Source organism: Scyliorhinus canicula, chromosome 2 (genome assembly GCF_902713615.1).
Source record: "Scyliorhinus canicula chromosome 2, sScyCan1.1, whole genome shotgun sequence".
NCBI classification, from domain to species: Eukaryota; Metazoa; Chordata; class Chondrichthyes; order Carcharhiniformes; family Scyliorhinidae; genus Scyliorhinus; species Scyliorhinus canicula.
In genome coordinates, this window is record NC_052147.1 from 231,981,650 (window position 1) to 232,001,107 (window position 19,458).

Below are 19,458 nucleotides of genomic sequence, written 5' to 3' on the forward strand. Positions count from 1 at the left end.
AATACTTCAGCCTTACCCCTTGAATTCACATGCTAGAGTCTGTTCTAGCGGAGAATAAGAATGATCATGAAGCCCCTCTCATCAGTTTCCTGATTATCCATAACCAAAGCAATAGAGCTTTGTTTTCACCCCTTAGTTAAGGAACTGCTTATCTCTATTGATGGTATGCCACTTTTGATGTATATGGGTTGCCTTATATAGTAACTTGGTTAGATTAGCACTTTACTCTAAGATATGCCTGGTGATAATATATACATGCCCATTTATATTCCCTATTGGACTTGCAGGTTGATGTAAAGGAGGGGCGATAGATAATAATCTTTATTGTCACAAGTAGGCTTACATTGCAATGAATTTACTGTGAAAAGCCCCTAGTCGCCACATTCCAGCACCTGTTCAGGTACACAGAGGGAGAATTCAGAATATCCAAATTAACAAACAGCACATCTTACAGGACTAGTGGGAGGAAACTGGAGCAGCCAGAGGAAACCCACGTAGACACGGGGAAAACATGCAGACTGTGTAGAGTCATGAAGTTATAGATAGTGACGGTATACAATTTTGCTAACATGATGACTGCCGGGCTTCGTAGATAGATGCTCAGTTTTGGTTGCTTTTATGCTCAGTTTGTCTCATTTAGCATGCCCATCATTTCACACCACACAATTGAAGACATCCTCACATCAAAGTCAAGACCACTATGATGGTTACTCTTGTCAATGATACTGTGGATAGACATTTCTTGACAAGTAGATTAGTGAGTAATGATTTGTCAGCTGGGAGCAGCCTCGTTTGAACTGAAGTCGTGTGATTTTATGGCCTCTGCAGCTAGACTCCCGGGGCTAAATCTGTGGCACAACCTCCTAAACGGTCACCAAATTTGTTCAAGTCTGAGTTATAGGTTTTGATAGACAAGCAATGAAGGGTTATGGGGAACAGACAGGATAATGAAATTGAGACCACAGTAATGGAACGCTATTTATTGGCCACGTCCCACCGAAATGACCCCGCTAAACCCCACACCCCCCAAAAAAAACAGGACTCTTCTTTTCGTTAAATCATGCCTCAGAGCAGCCATGATTTTATTGAATGGTGGAGCAGGCTTGAAATGCTGAAAGGCCTATCCCTGCTCCTACACCGTATATTCCAGTGCTGAAATAATCTGGGATGCTCTGAAAGTAATTTACATATGACATTGTCAGTGTTTTTGTATATTTATGAAAGAGAATTGTGCAGAGACCATGCATTCCGCATGTTGACATCTTTAAGTGGTCACTTAAGTCGAAGTTAACATAATTTTCTTTGGTTCATTGTTTAATTCATTTCGAGATTTATATTTCTGGTGACTCTTTGTGCTGGGGATCTTTCCACATTTAGCTGTCTGATCTGGAAATGAAGCCCTCCCAAATCTGCGGGGGTGGGGGGAAGCTTCTTCGTTTGGCTCCAACCTGCTACTTTCTGGATACATTCACTGCGTTCACATGCGTTCCTTATAGGCGGCAAAGAGGAGACCTTGTGTCAGGCTCGATTGAAATCTGAATTCCACTCTCGAGCTTAATATTTTCACAACTTAGTCACTTCACTACATGCCGGTCATGGTTACAATCCATACACGGATTCCCACTGAGCACAGAGAAGACAGGAGGATGAAGTCCTTGAAGGAAATGTGAGCTGGCAAGTACAGTCCATTGTGGAAATTGTTTTGTGCTTAGAACAGTCAGTAAAATTGAAAGCCTTCACTGGGAGATAAAAGAGACAGTAGAAGCAAGGTACAAGATGACAGACAGACAGACAGAAATATTTGAAGTTCAGCAATTTGGTAACAATAACAATTAATACCTGGATTCCAGAGTGACAAAGGATAACTTACCAAATCTTACTTACCAGGAGCAATAAATTAAAGTTTTAAATTACTACTTTTCCTAAGTATTGATAGCGTGGTATAAAAAAAATTAAGAATATGTTTTCCAACATTTCCCCAAATCTAATTTGAATACTGTAAATGCTTTCAGTGAATTTTGCACTGCCTGAAAGAGTGGGGAAACATATTTAATAGTAACTGAATATATTTATAAAAAGGAGAATATTGGAGGGCTATGGTGAAAAGTCCAGGATAGCGGACAATTAGCACAGGAACAATGTGTCAAATGGCCTCTTGCCATGTTGTATGATTCCACAGTCTTTTAAAAACATATTAGATGCTAAAAATTTTAATACATGCCAAGGAAAAAGGATAATTGGGAAACAACGCATTCAATGATATTCATGTGATAAATGTTACTGGAATTTTGCAGTGAACCAATTGTCGTATTGTAAGGCATAATTTGACAGATGGAAGAAGAGGAAAAACAGTTTGGAATCATAATTTTGCTGCACAGAGAGAGGCCTGTTACATTATCTATTACACTTGTGGCAGCATTCTGAAGGAACTTTCCACGTAGTCCCATGTTCCCTACTGTTTCTCAATAACCTTCAAAATATTTCACATTTTCACTAACTTCTTTGTTAAAGGTTTCATGGAATCTTCATCCATTATTATCCTAACAACCCTTTGTGTAAAAAAAATCAATCTCTCAACCTCCCCTTTTGTTACAAATTCCAAATTTAAAGCCTCCTTACTGATTTACCAACCAGTGAAATTAAGTTATGCCTGCACCTTACCAAAGTGTTCAGAATTTTGAGCATCTCTATCAGATTTCTCGATCTTACCTATTCTGATGCAAACAAGGTGAGTAACATCTCATCCTCGATATTGTATCAATAAATCTCTTTTGATTGAGTTGACATCCTTTCCATAGCACAATGCCCAAAATGTAGCAATATTCTGACTGCAGCCTAACCAAGGATTTGAGTAGATTTAGCATTCACTCTTTGCCTTGAACTCTATGAAGTAGATTTTCCAAGTCCATGTCCCTGCCTAAACATGTCAGATAATTTCTATCAGGCAATATGTGCTGGTCGTGATGGAGGTACTTCACCATGCACACTCAAAACAATTACCCTCACACTCTTGTGCATAAAACCTAGATTCCAAGTGATAATTTAAAAATGCAAGTTTATTAACTTGTCCTCAGACTTTTTAATGTGGGCAAAATGTTAACTATAGGATAAAAGCAAAGTACTGTGGATGCTGTAAATCTGAAATGAAACCATAAAATGCTGGAAATACTTAGCAGGTCTGGCAGCATCAGTGAAGAGAAAAACAGAGTTCCATTTTGAGTCCATATAACCCTTCTTCAGTCTGATGCTGCCAGAGTTATCCCAGCTTTTTCTGTTTTTATTGCTAACATATAGATTTTACATTTATTTAGATTAGATGCGGGTTGGAGCTTTAAATTTTATTTCATGCTTCAAATTGATTTTTTTTTTTCAAATTGTGTGCAGTTGTACAGTAAATGATTGGCAGTCAGAGAGGATGTGGTGTTTCTAATTCAACTTGAACCAAATACCTTGACAAATAATATCAAAAACTGACTATATTTAATCATTGTAACAGACCTCACCAGATTACGGTTAGTTTAAGACATCAATTCCTTTCTCGGGCATCTTTAGTTAGGCATGGTAAGTGATGATTGCTGTTTCTCCTTTACAAAGTTTGCAATTCCTCAAAAATAAACCTATTGATTCATGCCACATAGTCAAACTACAGCACAGTTTGTACTGCACCAACATGAGCTGTCTGAACTAATACCAAGTATCAGGTTATAGAAAGTACATTTACACAAGTTACTGTAGGATTGTAATATCAATAAGTAGATTGGACCTCCACATTGTAGTAGTGATGTCCAGCTGATTAACTGCAATATTGTTTGAATGTGCAATTTCCTATGCTAAAATGGTTTTACAAATACAAGATGCTGCATAGCTGGACCATAAAAATGTTTCAAAAAGTACAAGGCAGTTCATGTCACCATTATGTAACCTCTTACAGGGCACTTTAATAACACAATGCTATTCATGCTGTTCCTCATGTGTAAAAGAACCAAACAACGTAACTCTGACATTAATAGCAGAATGTTGATACAATTAGCAACCTTTCACAAAATTCTGACAATGTTATCATCAGTGTTGCAATGACTAAAAACCTACAAATTCTTTAATTAGTAAAAAATTACATAATGTCTATTTTGCATCAATAGCCTAGTGTAGCCAAAAAAACAGGCATGGCACAATGGGGTAGATTATGACTATGGGCAGGTTTGGCCCATTGGCTGTCCAGTGGTCCTCACAAGAGGCTCAGTCCATTTTGAGGGTTGGGGTATCCCACTTGCTTTGAGCCACTGCGATGTTGGGGAGTCTGACTGGCCTTCTTCAATGCTGCAGGTACATCTCGGAAAGGAGCAGGGAGACATGTAAAGGAACCACGTGTGGCAGCAACCCAAGTCATTTTTGCTGAGCATAGATTCTCCAAGCTTCAAAAAGACAAATTTAAACTTATCTGCTGGATTCATCTTAAAATACTGGATGGAATTGATAAACCACACACTCCACCCAGTACTGTCCTAAAAAGACAATCTGGGTACAGAATGGGATTCTTGCATAGGAAAAAGATCTACTGCCAGATTCAGATGATCCATCTATTGGAAACCAGATTAGAAATAGTAATTGTAAGTGTTCCACTGCCATTTTAGGGTGTTACTGCGCTGTCTTCTGCTGGCAGAACCAGTGAAAAACTACCCCAGCATCTCTACAATCAAATTAATGTTACCTGTATGGTTATATTTCTGTAGAAGTAGATATAGGTTACTAAAAATGCCGATTTCTGCTCAATTCAGGTGTATCACACTAGGCATTAATTGCTCAATGGTTCTGTTATGCTAAAAACATTTGTCACAGGATTAAATGTAACCAACCTAGTCATAAAAAAAGCTTTAAAAATCTTAAGCATTATAACTTTGTACCAAACCAAAAGGTGTCTTTCTTTTGTAAACGTTACCTGCCCTGAAAAAGGTTGCAATTTGAATCTCCATCATCCCATAACTAAGCAATAAACCCAATGAAATATTTTCTTCTCCAAGAACAACAGTCAATAGTCCGACGCGCACACCGCTAAGCTGTTTTTGTCAAAATCAGACAGTTGTCTAGTACCAAGCTTTGCTCCTGCAGCATCCAGTCATTTCAGTCTTCATCTGACCGAGGAAGGAAGGGGGAGTTTTCAGTCGCCAGATTCAGCAATGCAATCCTAGTCAGGTGCTAACTGACGACACAGTTACCACTGCAGTTCTACTTCCAATTCAATCAACTATACCATTGTAAGATTTGTTATGCATTGTTGAAAGAAGTTCCACAGTATGAGTGGTTATGGGTTGCCTGTACAGTGGATTGGTTGCCTGAAAGGAAAAACAAAGTGAGGGTTAGCGCCGAGAGCTTCGTAAAGTTGAAATCTGTTCCACTTTTTTCACACCAAAGCCACTGCACACGTAAATAAGATGGCACCTGTGTGACTGTATTTAGTGTGGTTGACTTTCAGCTGCTAGGCATCCGATTATCAACCGACCAATCATTAATTCCAAGGCCAAGGAAGTGTTTTATTTTATGGGCCCAGTGGAGCTCCTCCCATGTTCACAAAAACACTCCGGCTTGTGACCAGCCCACTTGAGCTCCCCTCACCCTCTCTTGGCACTTCTAGATTACTGAAGTGCTTGCTGAATATGGCATGCTGCCTAATGGCGGATTTGTGCAGAAATCGACGATCAGGCCCATTTCTCTCTCATAAAACTCAACATTTGATTCAGTGGCAGATGAAATGTAATGCAGGTTGCATGGTATATTATACACAAGTATACTATGATTGATGTAGAAATAGCTAAATGTGATACAGAAAATAATTTGAGCATATTAGACTTGGCACTTAACTTATTAACTTGAGCCTCCTCCCATTCTCCTTCATCTAACCCTATCAATATACTCTTCTACACCCTTCTCCCACATGTGCTTATCTAGCTTCCCTTAAGCGCATCATTTGCCTCAACTACTTCTCGCGGTGGCACATTCCGTTTCCTTACCACTCTTTGGGAAAATAAGTTTCTTCTGAATTCCATATTGGATTTATTAGTGACTATCATATTTTTGGCTGTTAGTTTGGTGTCCCCCCCCTCACACGAATAAAAATATTGTTCAAATCTCTCTATTCATTTAAAGATCGCGATCAGATTACCCCTTTCCCAGAGAAAAAAAGCCCCACGTCTGTATTTTTATTGATCAGTCTGGTCACACCATTGTGAATCGATTTTGTACTGACTCTAATGACTCCATAACTTTTTTATATCTGTACTACATGTGTGATCAAACCAAGGTCCTATACACATTATCACAAAGCTATGCCCACTTATTTTTGAAAATATTGGGTGGGTTTCTCCGTATTTTTGGTGCGGCACGCCATCGGGGTTCTCCGTTTCGCCGGTTGGTCAATGGGGTTTCCCATTGTGGGGCAGTCCCTGGGCTGCTGGCAAAATAGAGAATCCCGACGGCAGAGAATTCAGCCCATGATTTTTCAACTTTCAATTGCTTGGAAATGTGAATTTGAACTGAGACAGAGCAAACTGCCTAAAAATGCAAAGCGACATTCCAAGGTGAAGATGAGAAACAAATAAATCACCCTCATGGGAGTGTGATGAGAGAGACATTTCCTATAATCCAGACTCCCATTGAAACTCATATTGGAGTGGGCTAAGTATATTTTTCTTTCAAAAGCAATTTAAAAACTGCAAAAGGTTTTCTTGGTCTGTAATTAAGAAGTGCTAAAAGGTCCACATTCAATGTTGATGCTTTCATAGAACAGCATGAGTTAACTGGCAAAAAAGTTAAGAATTGAAAGGTGCAGCTAGTCACTTCGGGTGGATTTCCACCCAAATCAAGAAAAACAGAAATTTTGAAATGGATGGTGAAACATCTAGAGGTGAAAATTGAGGACACTGAAATGGATAAGCTAGTGGTAGAAAAATCAAGACTAAAGAAGCAGATATTGGAACTGGAATTTAATGAAAAAGAGAGGGACAGGAATGGAAGGATGAGAGAAAATTCCAGGACAGAGAAAAGGAAAGAATTTAAAATTAAAACAGCTCAAGCTGAGAAGGAAGGAACCCATTGTGCCCATTGAAGACGTCCCTGGTGAGGGAAGCACCTCTAATTCAGATTTAGGGGCTGAGGTATTGAAGTTTGCCCATTTAATCCTGAAGTTTGATGAAAAAAGGGTGGATGCCTTCTCTAACTCCTTCAAAAGGATAGTACAGTATTTTAAGTGGCCAGCCCAATATTGGTCTCTGCCGTTGCAGAGCAATCTGACAGGAAATGCTCACAAGGTTTACTCCTGAGGAAAGTGTAGCAAGCTATGAGGCAGAAAAAAAGAGCTATTTTAAGTGTATAACAATTAGTGCCAGAGGCGCACCATCAGAAATTCCATACCTCCAACAAACAGTCGAACCAGACATGCCTGGAATTTGAACGGGTTCAGCAGCTTGCTTATGACAGGTGGACATGGTCATTTAAAATTGAGAGCAGCTACGAAAACCTTGTGAAATAATTCTCCTTGAGGAGTTCAAAACTTCCATACTGTCCCTGATAAGATGTCACATAGAGGCACAGAGTTACAGGGACCATACAGGCAGCAACCCTGGCAGGTGGTTATGAGCATGTCAACTAACACTCATTCCAAAGGAAACTTTTCCCTAGTCACTCCCAACCAACCGAGAAGGATAGAAGGTGGGAGACAGATAGGAAACACAGCACCCCAGGGAGAGAAGGGACAGCTGGAAACACAGTCCTTATTAACCTGGGATCTTACTTTATGTGATTTATATCTTGTATCCCGAGATTTTGCTCCTGTTACGATGCCGGACCAGACCCCTGTCATAACCTGCAATGGGGTGGGAATGATTGTCTTCCCGTATCCCTTGTGGAGTACAAACTCCCCTGTTAAGGGGGCAGGGGAAACTCAATCTTTGTTGTATATATAAGGTCGGCCAGTTCAGCACCGACCTGTTTAGACCCGGCTGGGAACTACCAGGATCTGTGTATTATAGCCTTGTAAATAAGCCTAAGTTTCTTTGATACAACTCGTGTGGACTCTCCATAACTTCATAAAACTAGAGACCCGGCAGCATGGTAGAGCAGTGGGTTAGCCCTACTGCCTCACGGCGCCGAGGTCCCAGGTTCGATCCCGGCTCTGGGTCACTGTCTGTGTGGAGTTTGCACATTCTTCCCATGTTTGCGTGGGTTTCGCCCCCACAACCCAAAAGATGTGCAGGCTAAGTGGATTGGCCATGCTAAATTACCCCTTAATTGGAAAAAATGAATTGGGTACTCTAAATTTATTTTAAAAAATAAAACGAGAGACGAGGTGTAAATGCTGCAACCCTGTCAGTTGAGCCACCTCCACCATTTGGTGGATCCAGGCTGGAACCTTTTTCTTTTGCCATGCATCAGTTCGGGCGGTTGGATGCATTTGACGTCGGAGTTGAGGACTGGAATTAATACGTGGAGTGGATGCGCTATTTTTTTCATGTAACTGACATCAAGGAGAATGATCACAAGATGGTGATTTTGCTTATTGCTTATGGCACCCATTCTTCGTGGTAATTTGGAGGCCTACGTACCCAGGAGCACCTGACACCCACATCTTCGAGCAGCTCGTGATGCTTGTGGGACAGCATTTCAACCCAACACCGTCCATTAACATTTAGTGGTGTCACTTTAATACGCCGGAAAGATCTCCGTGTGAGTTTGTCATCGGGTTTATGTCCCGACTGAGGAAAATTGTGAGTTCTGTGATTATGGGACTGCTTTGTCTGAGATGCTGCACAATCGTCTTGTTTGCGGCAGCAACAACATAGAGACACAGAAAAAGCTCTTGGCCAAGCCTTCCCTGAATCTGTAGCAGGTGCTACAGCTCTCCTTATCCCGTGAGAGTGCTGAGTGAGGGTACAGGAGATACAGGGAATAGAGGTGACCACCCTGGGGCGTGCTCCCTCCCACCGTGTACCCCCCCCACCCCCCACACAGTCCGGCTGCTGAAGAGATTCTGGCCTATGGTCGCAGGCCCGCCCGTCACGGTGGGAGATGCCGTGCCAAGGGTGGCATGGACACCGATCGCGGGCAGCGGGTCCGAACCCCGCGCACTCTTTGTTCCTCCGCCGCCCCGCTGGATCAGTCCACGGGGCAGCTGAGGGGCATAACGGCCCGCGCATGCGCTGGTTTCACGCATATGCGTGATGACGTCATCCGCGCAAATCCGCACATGCGCGGCTGACGTCATCGTTTGCGTCAGCCGCCGTTAACCTTGGCGCGCGGGCTTAGCGATAGTCGCTAAGCCTGCGATGCCGTGCTTCGCGGGGCACGCTGCTAGCCCCGACTGGGGAGCAGACTCGGGTCCCGGGAGGGGGCGCGGAGGCTGCCGTGAAACACGGCCAGTTTCACCACTCTCCGCATTTGCGGAGAATCGCGCCCTTGAACTTACTATCTACACCTGTCACTAATTCCAATTAAGCAATCCAACACAGCTCAAATCATAGAATCATAGCATCCCTACAGTGCAGGAGACCATTCAGCCCATCAGGACTGCACCGGCTCTCTAGAATAGCACCCTGCCTATGCCCAATCCCCCACCCTAACCGTTGGACACTTCGGGTCAATTTTAGCATGGCCAATCTACTCAATGCCTCTTATAAGTAAAGTTAACAGGGGTTTACTTGCGGTCTTCTATGTAGATTTTAGAGAGAGACCCTTTCAAGAGCAGATCCAGTACACTTCTGTCTTGTCAGACTCAAATCCTATGGCAAGCTGTTCAACTTAAAACAGTCCAACAAGCTGCAAAACTACAGATAGACCTGGCTCCTCCCATTAATCACCTCATCCCACTAAGTGCCATGATTTGCTCAGCTAGGACTAAACACCACTCCCCATTACACTCCAGGAAATCTCCAGCAATTAGAACATATTCCATTAGCCCTTTATCTGTAACCGCATAACTGTTAGAATCAATCATTACCTCACCTTTTAAGACTCTTTAATTACAGCTTCAGTAGACACACTGCATGCAAGTATTTTAAACCGGGGGTTTTAATAACATTACTGCAACAAAATATAAAATAGTATATAAACATTTCTACATTCATCACACTTCTCTACCTCAACCAAGCAGTACTTGGCTTTTTATTCTCGCTACCAAAATGCACCACCTCAACATCAATATGGAAACTCATTGGCCAAGATTAATAACATTGGGTAGAATTTTTTGTAGGAGGGATTTTCCACTCCCGCTGAAGTAAATGGACTTTAGAATGGCTCCTGCATTTTTCAGCCTCACCCTCTCCATGAGGCTGGAAGTTTCACCCCCAAGGTGTTTTTTCCTACAAATCTTGAAATTGTACTTTTGACTCCAGAGTTTACATGGTTCATGCAAATTGTGAACAACAGTGATCCCAGCACCAAACCCAGTGAAAAATGACTTCCCAACTTTTGTCTTTCCGAATAGCTGCCTTTACCCCCGTTTCCGTTTGAGAGCCAGAAGAACGATTGGAACCATGCAGGAGGCAAAGGGGAGAATTACAACATATCCCTAGTATCAAAAGATTGAAATGTAACAGATCCTGCAATAATGGGAGCAGCCAAGAGGGGATGTCGTAGAAGCACAGAGATTATTAAATGTCACAGATAAACTTAATCCACAGCATAATTTCCAGGTGGAACAAATAAATGTGATTCAGGGACAATGCCAATAAGAACTTTTTCATGGAAGAACACTTGAAAATCTTTTGGATTGAGGTTAGGAGAAAGACAACAGCGGATTGAGGTTAGGACCAGCGACAACAATCTATCCCTCAATGCCAGCAAAATTAAAGAGCTGGTTATTGATTTCAGGAAGCAAGGAACTGACAGCTTCAACGGGGCAGAGGTGGAGATGGTTAGCAGCTTCAAATTCCTAGGGGTACACATCTTCAAAAATCTGTCCTGGTCCACCCACGTTGACGCTACCACCAAGAAAGTACAACAGCGCCTATACTTCCTCAGGAAACTAAGAAAATTCGGCATGTCCACACTGACTCTTACCAACTTTTACAGATGCACTATAGAAAGCATCCTATCTGGCTGCATCACAGCCTGGTATGGCAACTGCTCAGCCCAAGACCACAAGAAACTTCAGAGAGTCATGAACACAGCCCAGTCCATCACACAAATCTACCTCCCATCCACTGACTCATCTACATCTCCCGCTGCCTGGGGAAAGCGGGCTGCATGATCAAAGACCCCTCCCACCCAGCTTATTCACTCTTCCAACTTCTTCCATTGGGCAGGAGATACAAAAGTCTGAGAACACGCACAAACAGACTCAAAAACAGCTTCTTCCCCGCTGCTACCAGACTCCTAAACGACCCTCTTTTGAACGGACCTCATTAACACTACACCCCTAGCTGCTCCATCGCTGCTTCAGAGAGCTGAAGGCTGAGATCCTGGAACCGTTTAAGGCCTCGCTGGACAAGCTCATGGCGACTCAGACGGCTCAGGGTGAGGAGATCCAAGAGCTACAGCAAAAGGCCTCAGAGAGCGAGGACAAACTCCTGGGCCTGGCAGTGAAGGTGGAGTCACACGAGGCGCTTCACAAGAAATGGTTGGCAAGGATGGAGGAGATGGAGAACCGCTCCCGTTGGAAGAGCCTGCAGATTCTGGGCTTCCAGGAGGGGCTGGAAGGTTCAGATTTGGGGGCCTACGTGGTTGTGATGCTGAACTCGTTAATGGGCGTGGGGTCGTTCCAAGGACCCTTGGAGCTGGAGGGGGCCCATCGAGTGCTGTTGAGGAAGCCCAGGCCAAACGAGCCGCCTAGGGCGGTGTTGGTCCGCTTTCACCGCTTCGTTGACCGTGAGTGTGTGCTGAGATGGGCGAAGAAGGAAAGGAGCAGCAGGTGGGAGAACGCAGAGATCAGGATCTATCAGGACTGGAGCGCGGAGGTGGTGAAGAGAAGGGCTGGTTTCAATCGGGTGAAGGGAGTGCTTCACAGGAAGGGGGTGAAGTTTGGCCGGCTCGCCTCTGGGTCATTTACAAGGACCGGCAGCTCTACTTTGATTCTCATGAGGAGGCCTGGGCCTTTGTCCAGGCAGAGAAGTTGGACTCGAACTGAGGACTGGGGGCTGGGGAATGATGTACATAGTCCAGAGGCTCTGTCCTCCTTGGTATCCTTTCGTTTTTATTGGCTGTGTTTGATGTTGCCTTTTTGCTGTTCTGCTTTTTCGCTTTTTGGGGCTGTTATTTATTTATTTGGATGCTTTTTCGTTTTTTCACTGGTGGAGGGTTGGGGAGCTGTTCGCGGTCCCGCTGGGTCATGTGCCCGTCTTTTTCCTGCGTGTTGGGTCGGGGGGGGGGGGGGGGGGGTTTGGGATAGAAGCGCGGGGTTGGCACTGGGAGGGGGGAATGGTGGTTGTGTTGCATCGGTGGGGGGGGGGTCGTCGGGATGGCGGGAGCAGCCGGGGTCAGCAGGAATCGGCTGACCTACGGAAGTACAATAGTAGGGGTTACGCAGTTAGGGGGGGCCCTGGCTTGGGGGGGGGGGGGGGGGTACCGGGTTGCTGCTGCAGGGGCCGTAGGGGAATGGCTGGTGAAGGGGGAGGTGGGGGGGGGAGGTCTGCCACCGTGCGGAACGGGCCTGGGGTGTTCTCCGGGCACGTGGTGAGCCGAGGGAGAGCTATGGCTGACTGGCGCAGAGGGAGGGGGAGGACCCCCCAGATCCGGCTGGTCACATGGAACGTGAGGGGGCTGAATGGGCCGGTGAAGCGGTCCCGGGTCTTGGCGCACCTGAAGGGGCTGGGAGCGGACGTGGCTATGCTCCAGGAGACGCACCTTAAGGTGGCGGATCAGGTGAGGCTGAGAAGAGGCTGGGTGGGGCAGGTGTTTCACTCGGGGCTTGATGCAAAGAATCGAGGGGTGGCGATCTTAGTTAGCAAGAGCTTGTCGTTTGTTGCGTCGAGTGTGGTGGCGGACAGTGCAGGTAGATCCGTAATGATAAGTGGTAGACTTCAGGGGGAGCGGGTGGTTCTGGTCAATGTGTACGGCCCCAACTGGGACGATGCGGGTTTCATGCGGCGAATGTTGAGCCGGATCCCGGACCTGGAGATGGGGGGTTTGATCTTGGGAGGGGACGTTAATACTTTGTTGGATCCGGCTCTGGATCGTTCGAAGTCCAGGACGGGTAAGAGGCCGGCGGCGGCCTCAATGCTGAGGGGGTTCATGGATCAGATGGGAGGGGTAGACCCTTGCAGGATTTTGAAGCCGGGGGGTAGGGAGTTCTCCTTTTTCTCCCGTGTCCACAAGGCTTATTCCTGGATTGACTTTTTTGTTATCTGCAGGGCGCTAATCCCGAGAGTGGTGGGGGCGGAGTATTCGGCGATAGCCATATCTGACCATGCTCCGCATTCGGTGGACCTGGAGCTGCGGGAGGGGAATGATCAGCGCCTGCTGTGGAGGTTAGATGTGGGGCTTTTGGCAGAGGAGGAAGTATGTGGGCGGGTCCGTCGGGGTATAGAGGGGTATTTGGAAGCCAACGATAACGGGGAGGTGCAAGTTGGGGTGGTTTGGGAAGCGCTGAAGGCAGTAGTTAGAGGGGAGCTGATATCCATTTGGGCGCACAGGGAGAGGGGGGAGAGGGAGAGGCTGGTGGAAGAAATGGTAAGGGTGGACAGGAGGTATGCGGATGTCCCGGAGGAGGGGCTTTTGAGGAACCGTCGCAGTCTTGAAGTGGAGTTTGATATACTGACCACCCGGAAGGCGGAGGCGCAGTGGAGGAGGGCGCAGGGGGCAGTATATGGGTATGGGGAGAAGGCAAGTCGGATGCTGGCCCACCAGCTCCGGAAGCGGGAGGCAGCGAGAGAGAGGGGCTGTTTAGCACAGAGCTAAATCGCTGGCTTTGAAAGCAGACCAAGCAAGCCAGCAGCACGGTTCGATTCCTGTAACAGCCTCCCCGAACAGGCACCGGAATGTGGCGACTAGGGGCTTTTCACAGTAACTTCATTGAAGCCTACTCGTGACAATAAACGATTTTCATTTTCATTTCAGATAGGGGGAGTCACAGATGCAGGAGGGAACTTGGTGCGGGGTGGCAAGGACATCAATTGGGTGTTCAGATCATTTTAAGAGGGGCTGTACCGGGCGGTGCCCCCTAGGGAGGTGGGAGGGATGGACCGCTTTCCGGATAGGCTGGAGTTCCCAAGAGTAGAGGATGAGCGGATGGAGGGTCTGGGGGCCCCAATCGAGTTGGAGGAGCTGATGGAGGCGCTGGGGAGCATGCAGACAGGGAAAGCACCGGGACCTGACGGGTTCCCGGTGGAGTTTTATAAGAAGTTTTCAGATCTGCTGAGCCCGCTGCTTGTGAGGACCCTGAATGAGGCGAGGGAAGGGGGGGCTCTGTCTCCGACGATGTCTAGAGCAATAATCTCACTGATCCTAAAGCGGGATAAGGACCCCCTCCAGTGTGGGTCTTACAGGCCAATTTTGCTCCTCAACGTGGATGCAAAGTTGTTGGCTAAGGTACTGTCCAGGAGGGTGCAAGATGTGGTCCCGATGGTTATCCATGAGGACCAAACGGGGTTTGTGAAGGGGAGGCAGCTGAATGTCAATATACGGCGGCTTGTCAATGTTATGATGATGGCGTCGGCGGCTGGGGAGGCGGAAATAGTAGCATCGATGGATGCGGAGAAAGCTTTTGACAGGGTGGAGTGGAGCTACCTGTGGGAAGTGCTGAGGAGGTTTGGGTTTGGTGAGGAATTCATCAGCTGGGTGAGGTTGCTGCACAGCTCCCCGGTAGCGGGTGTGTTGACGAATGGGAGGAGGTCAGAGGACTTTCGGCTTTCGCGGGGGACGAGGCAGGGGTGCCCCTTGTCTCCCCTGCTCTTCGCGTTAGCGATTGAGCCCTTGGCCATGGCGCTGAGGGATTCGAAGAACTGGAGGGGGATTGTGCGGGGGGAGGGGTGAGGAGGAGCAGCACCGGTTGTCGCTGTACGCAGATGATTTACTGTTGTACATCGCGGATCCGGCGGGGGGGATGCCAGAAGTGTTGAAGATACTTGGGGAGTTTGGGGATTTTTCGGGCTACAAGCTCAACGTGGGGAAGAGTGAGCTGTTTGTGCTGCGCCTGGGGGACCAGGAGAGGGAGATAGGAGAGCTCCCGTTGAAGAGGGCAGAGAGGAGCTTTAGATATCTTGGGGTCCAGAGAGCTAGGAGCTGGGCAGCCCTGCACAGGCTAAACTTTTCGAGGCTGGTGAATCAGATGGAGGAGGAGTTCAGGAGGTGGGACGTGCTGCCACTCTCTTTGGCAGGTAGGGTCCAGTCAGTTAAGGTAATGGTGCTCCCGAGGTTTTTGTTTCTTTTCCAGTGCCTCCCCATATTGATTCCGATGGCTTTTTAAAAGAGTGTTAATAAGAGTATCCTGGGGTTTGTGTGGGCGCCGAAGACCCCGAGAGTGAGGAGGGTATTCCTGGAGCGAGGAAGGGTGGTAGGCGGCTTGGCGTTGCCCAACTTGTGTCGGTATTACTGGGCTGCGAACGTGGCAATGATCCGCAGGTGGGTGCCGCATGGAAGGGGTTGGAGGTGGCGTCCAAGTCAGCATGGATTTAGTAAGGGGAGGTCGTGCCTGACAAACCTGTTAGAGTTCTTTGAAGAGATAACAAATAGGTTAGACCAAGGAGAGCCAATGGATGTTATCTATCTTGACTTCCAAAAGGCCTTTGACAAGGTGCCTCACGGGAGACTCCTGAGTACAATAAGGGCCCATGGTATTCGAGGCAAGGTACTAACATGGATTGACGATTGGCTGTCAGACAGAAGGCAGAGAGTTGGGATAAAAGGTTCTTTTTCGGAATGGCAACCGGTGACAAGTGGTGTCCCGCAGGGTTCAGTGTTGGGGCCACAGCTGTTCTCTTTATATATTAACGATCTAGATGACGGGACTGGGGGCATTCTGGCCAAGTTTGCCGATGATACAAAGATAGGTGGAGGGGCAGGTAGTATTGAGGAGGTGGGGAGGCTGCAGAAAGATTTAGACAGTTTAGGAGAATGGTCCAAGAAGTGGCTGATGAAATTCAACGTGGGCAAGTGCGAGGTCTTGCACTTTGGAAAAAAGAATAGAGGCATGGACTATTTTCTAAACGGTGACAAAATTCATAATGCTAAAGTGCAAAGGGACTTGGGAGTCCTAGTCCAGGATTCTCTAAAGGTAAACTTGCAGGTTGAGTCCGTAATTAAGAAAGCAAATGTAATGTTGTCATTTATCTCAAGAGGCTTGGAATATAAAAGCAGGGATGTACTTCTGAGGCTTTATAAAGCACTAGTTAGGCCCCATTTAGAATACTGTGAGCAATTTTGGGCCCCATACCTCAGGAAGGACATACTGGCACTGGAACGGGTCCAGCGGAGATTCACACGGATGATCCCAGGAATGGTAGGCCTAACATACGATGAACGTCTGAGGATCGTGGGATTATATTCATTGGAGTTTAGGAGGTTGAGGGGAGATCTAATAGAAACGTACAAGATAATGAATGGCTTGGATAGGATGGACGTAGGGAAGTTGTTTCCATTAGCAGGGGAGACTAGGACGCGGGGGCACAGCCTTAGAATAAAAGGGAGTCACTTTAGAACAGATATGAGGAGAAATTTCTTCAGCCAGAGAGTGGTAGGTCTGTGGAATTCATTGCCACAGAGGGCGGTGGAGGCCGGGACATTGAGTGTCTTTAAGACAGAAATTGATAAATTCTTTATTTCTCGAGGAATTAAGGGCTATGGTGAGAGAGCGGGTAAATGGAGTTGAAATCAACCATGATTGAATGGTGGAGTGGACTCGATGGGCCGAATGGCCTTACTTCCACTCCTATGTCTTATGGTCTTATGGTATGAGTTTGGAGGTATTGGTGACGGCTCCGCTCCCACTCCCCCCGGCAAGATACTCTACGAATCCGGTAGTGGTGGCGTCCCTCAAAATTTGGGGGCAGTGGAGGCGGCATAGGGGGGAAGTGAAGGCCCCGATACGGGGCAATCACCAGTTTGCACCAGGGAGAATAGATGGTGGATTTTTGAGTTGGCATAGGGCAGGCATCAGGCGGATGGGGGACCTTTTCCTCGATGGGAAATTTGCGACTTTGGAGGAGTTGGAGGGGAAGTGGGGCCTCCCTCCTGGGAATGCTTTCAGATTAGGGCATTTGTTAAGCGGCAGGTGGCGGAGTTCCTGCTGCTGTCGCCTAGGGGGGTGCAGGATAGGGTGCTCTCGGGGACGTGGGTCGGTGAGGGTAGGATCTCGGCAATTTATCAGATGATGCAGGAAGAGGAGAAGGTGTCGGTGGAAGAGCTGAAAGCGAAGTGGGAGGAGGAGTTCGGTGAAGAGATCGATGATGGGACGTGGGTGGATGCCCTGGGGAGGGTGAACTCGTGCTCTTCTTGCGCACGGCTCAGCTTAATTCAGCTGAAGGTGCTGCATAGGGCGCACATGACAGGGGCCAGGATGAGCCAGTTCTTTGGGGGAGAGGACAGGTGTGGGAGGTGTTCGGGAGGACTGGCGAACCACACCCACATGTTCTGGGCCTGTCCGGCGTTGGAGGGGTTTTGGAAGGGGGTGGCGGGGACTTTGTCCAAGTTGGTAGGGTCCAGGGTGGAGACGGGAGCGCAGGAGGCGAGAGAGGCCGGTACCCTGGCCTTTGCGTCTCTAATAGCCCGGCGTAGGATTCTCTTACAGTGGGGGGAAGCGAAGCCCCCGAGCCCGGAGGCCTGGATCAATGACATGGCCGGGTTCATCAGGCTTGGAGAAGGTTCAGTTTGCCCTGAGGGGGTCGGTACAAGGGTTCTTCCGGCGGTGGCAGCCCTTTCTCGATTTTCTGGCGGAGGGTTAGAGGGTGGTCAATCTCAGCTGCAAACCGGGGGGAGGGGGGGTGGGTTCGGGGTTTGTTTTTGCGCCGGTGTGTTTGCTATTTTCTTCTTTTTTGTATTAAGTTGTTAATTTATTGCCTTGTACTGGGGGGGAGAGATTTCTCTTTCTGTTTATTTCTACACCTTGTTTACTTTATTGTTGGGAGAAAAGTTGTTGAAAAATTTGAATAAAAATTATTTTTTAAAAAACACTACACCCCTGTATGCTTCACCCGATGCCGGTGTTTATGTAGTTACATTGTGTACCTTGTGTTGCCCTATTATGTATTTTCTTTTCTTTGCATGTACTTAATGATTTGTTGAGCTGCTCGCAGAAAAACACTTTTCACTGTACGTCGGTACACGTGACAATAAACAAAATCCAATCCAATATGTTGATAAGTATGTAAATGTTCTATCTAGATAAATTAGTTAAGATGGGACACTTGGTCACCTTCATCAGCATGTGTCTTGCGCCCAGCATCTTGTTTTACTGCAATTATCTTGGGGGCGATTCTCCGGTCCACCAGCCATGTGTTCCTCGGCAGCATGCCCTTGTTGGCAGCAGGATTCCGTTCTCACCACCTGCCAATGAGATTTCCCATTGTGGCCACCCTACGCCACCGGGAAACCTATGGCCGTGGGTGCACTCCCGGCACATCGGAGAATCCTGTTGGCGTAGAATCCAGCCACTGATATTTTAATCAGACATTATCGGCTGGATTCTCCATTGCTGAGATTAAGTTTGGTACTGGACAAGATTTGCGGACTTCCACGACAGCACCATTTAAGCGGCTAGCACCGGCGCCACGTGGAACACAATCGATTCCAATAGGAAATTGTGCGCCATTCTCCGGGTCCATGCTTGACACTCAGGATGTTGACAAGCTGCAGCTGCCAATGCACACTTCACTCCCCATACACACACCATCACAGCCAACAATTTGGCACTGATTACGCTAGAGTGCGCCCAATCCGCTGATGGGTCGGCTGGGGCCAGAGAGCACCTAGCAGGGTGGCCTGGGGGGACATCCATATGACCTGTGGCCCTATGTTCACAGTGGACAGTCAGGGGCTTACGCAACTGCATGGCTGCCTTGCAGGCTGCGGCAAAGGTGTTCAGTGACAGTTCACCAGGACCTCACAGCCCACTTCCTGGCCACCCCCTGCCACTCCCCCCGGCCCTGGCAGAGGACCTCCCCAGCCAGCGGCACCACTGTCAGCAAATTATGGCGATGTTGGACACATTCCATACCCCCTCTCTCTCCCTCAGCAGCCATGGTGCCTGTTTCACAATTTTTAAAAGCAGAAGTGAACCTCACCGTAGGGAATTCGCCCCAGTGGAGGCGGAGAAAACCGGGTCAAGCCCGCTAATGATATGCCAACGTCGTTTGCTGTACATGCGGAGTGCAGGACATTCACGTCGCTGTCGAGGCACTGGAGAATTGTGATTTGGCATGAACCCGGTTCCGGCCATGATTTTGGCATCAAAACCAATTCTCCGCCCAATCGCATTTCGCAATTCTGGCGTCGGTCGACGGAGAATCCCGCCCTATATATTTGTGGAAAACTTCCAATGTC

General features: G+C 47.2%; 1 protein-coding gene across 1 annotated transcript in view; it reads right to left on the reverse strand.

Moving 5' to 3' along the window:
* Positions 1 to 3,461: 3,461 nt before the first annotated feature.
* itgb5 (integrin, beta 5) overlaps positions 3,462 to 19,458 on the reverse strand; it is a 172,701-nt gene continuing 156,704 nt past the window's right edge. Inside the window, exon 15 of the mRNA XM_038789778.1 lies at positions 3,462 to 5,330. Within this exon, the coding sequence (XP_038645706.1) occupies positions 5,235 to 5,330 (96 nt within the window). The 3' untranslated portion in view covers positions 3,462 to 5,234. The remainder of the gene's footprint in view (positions 5,331 to 19,458) is intronic.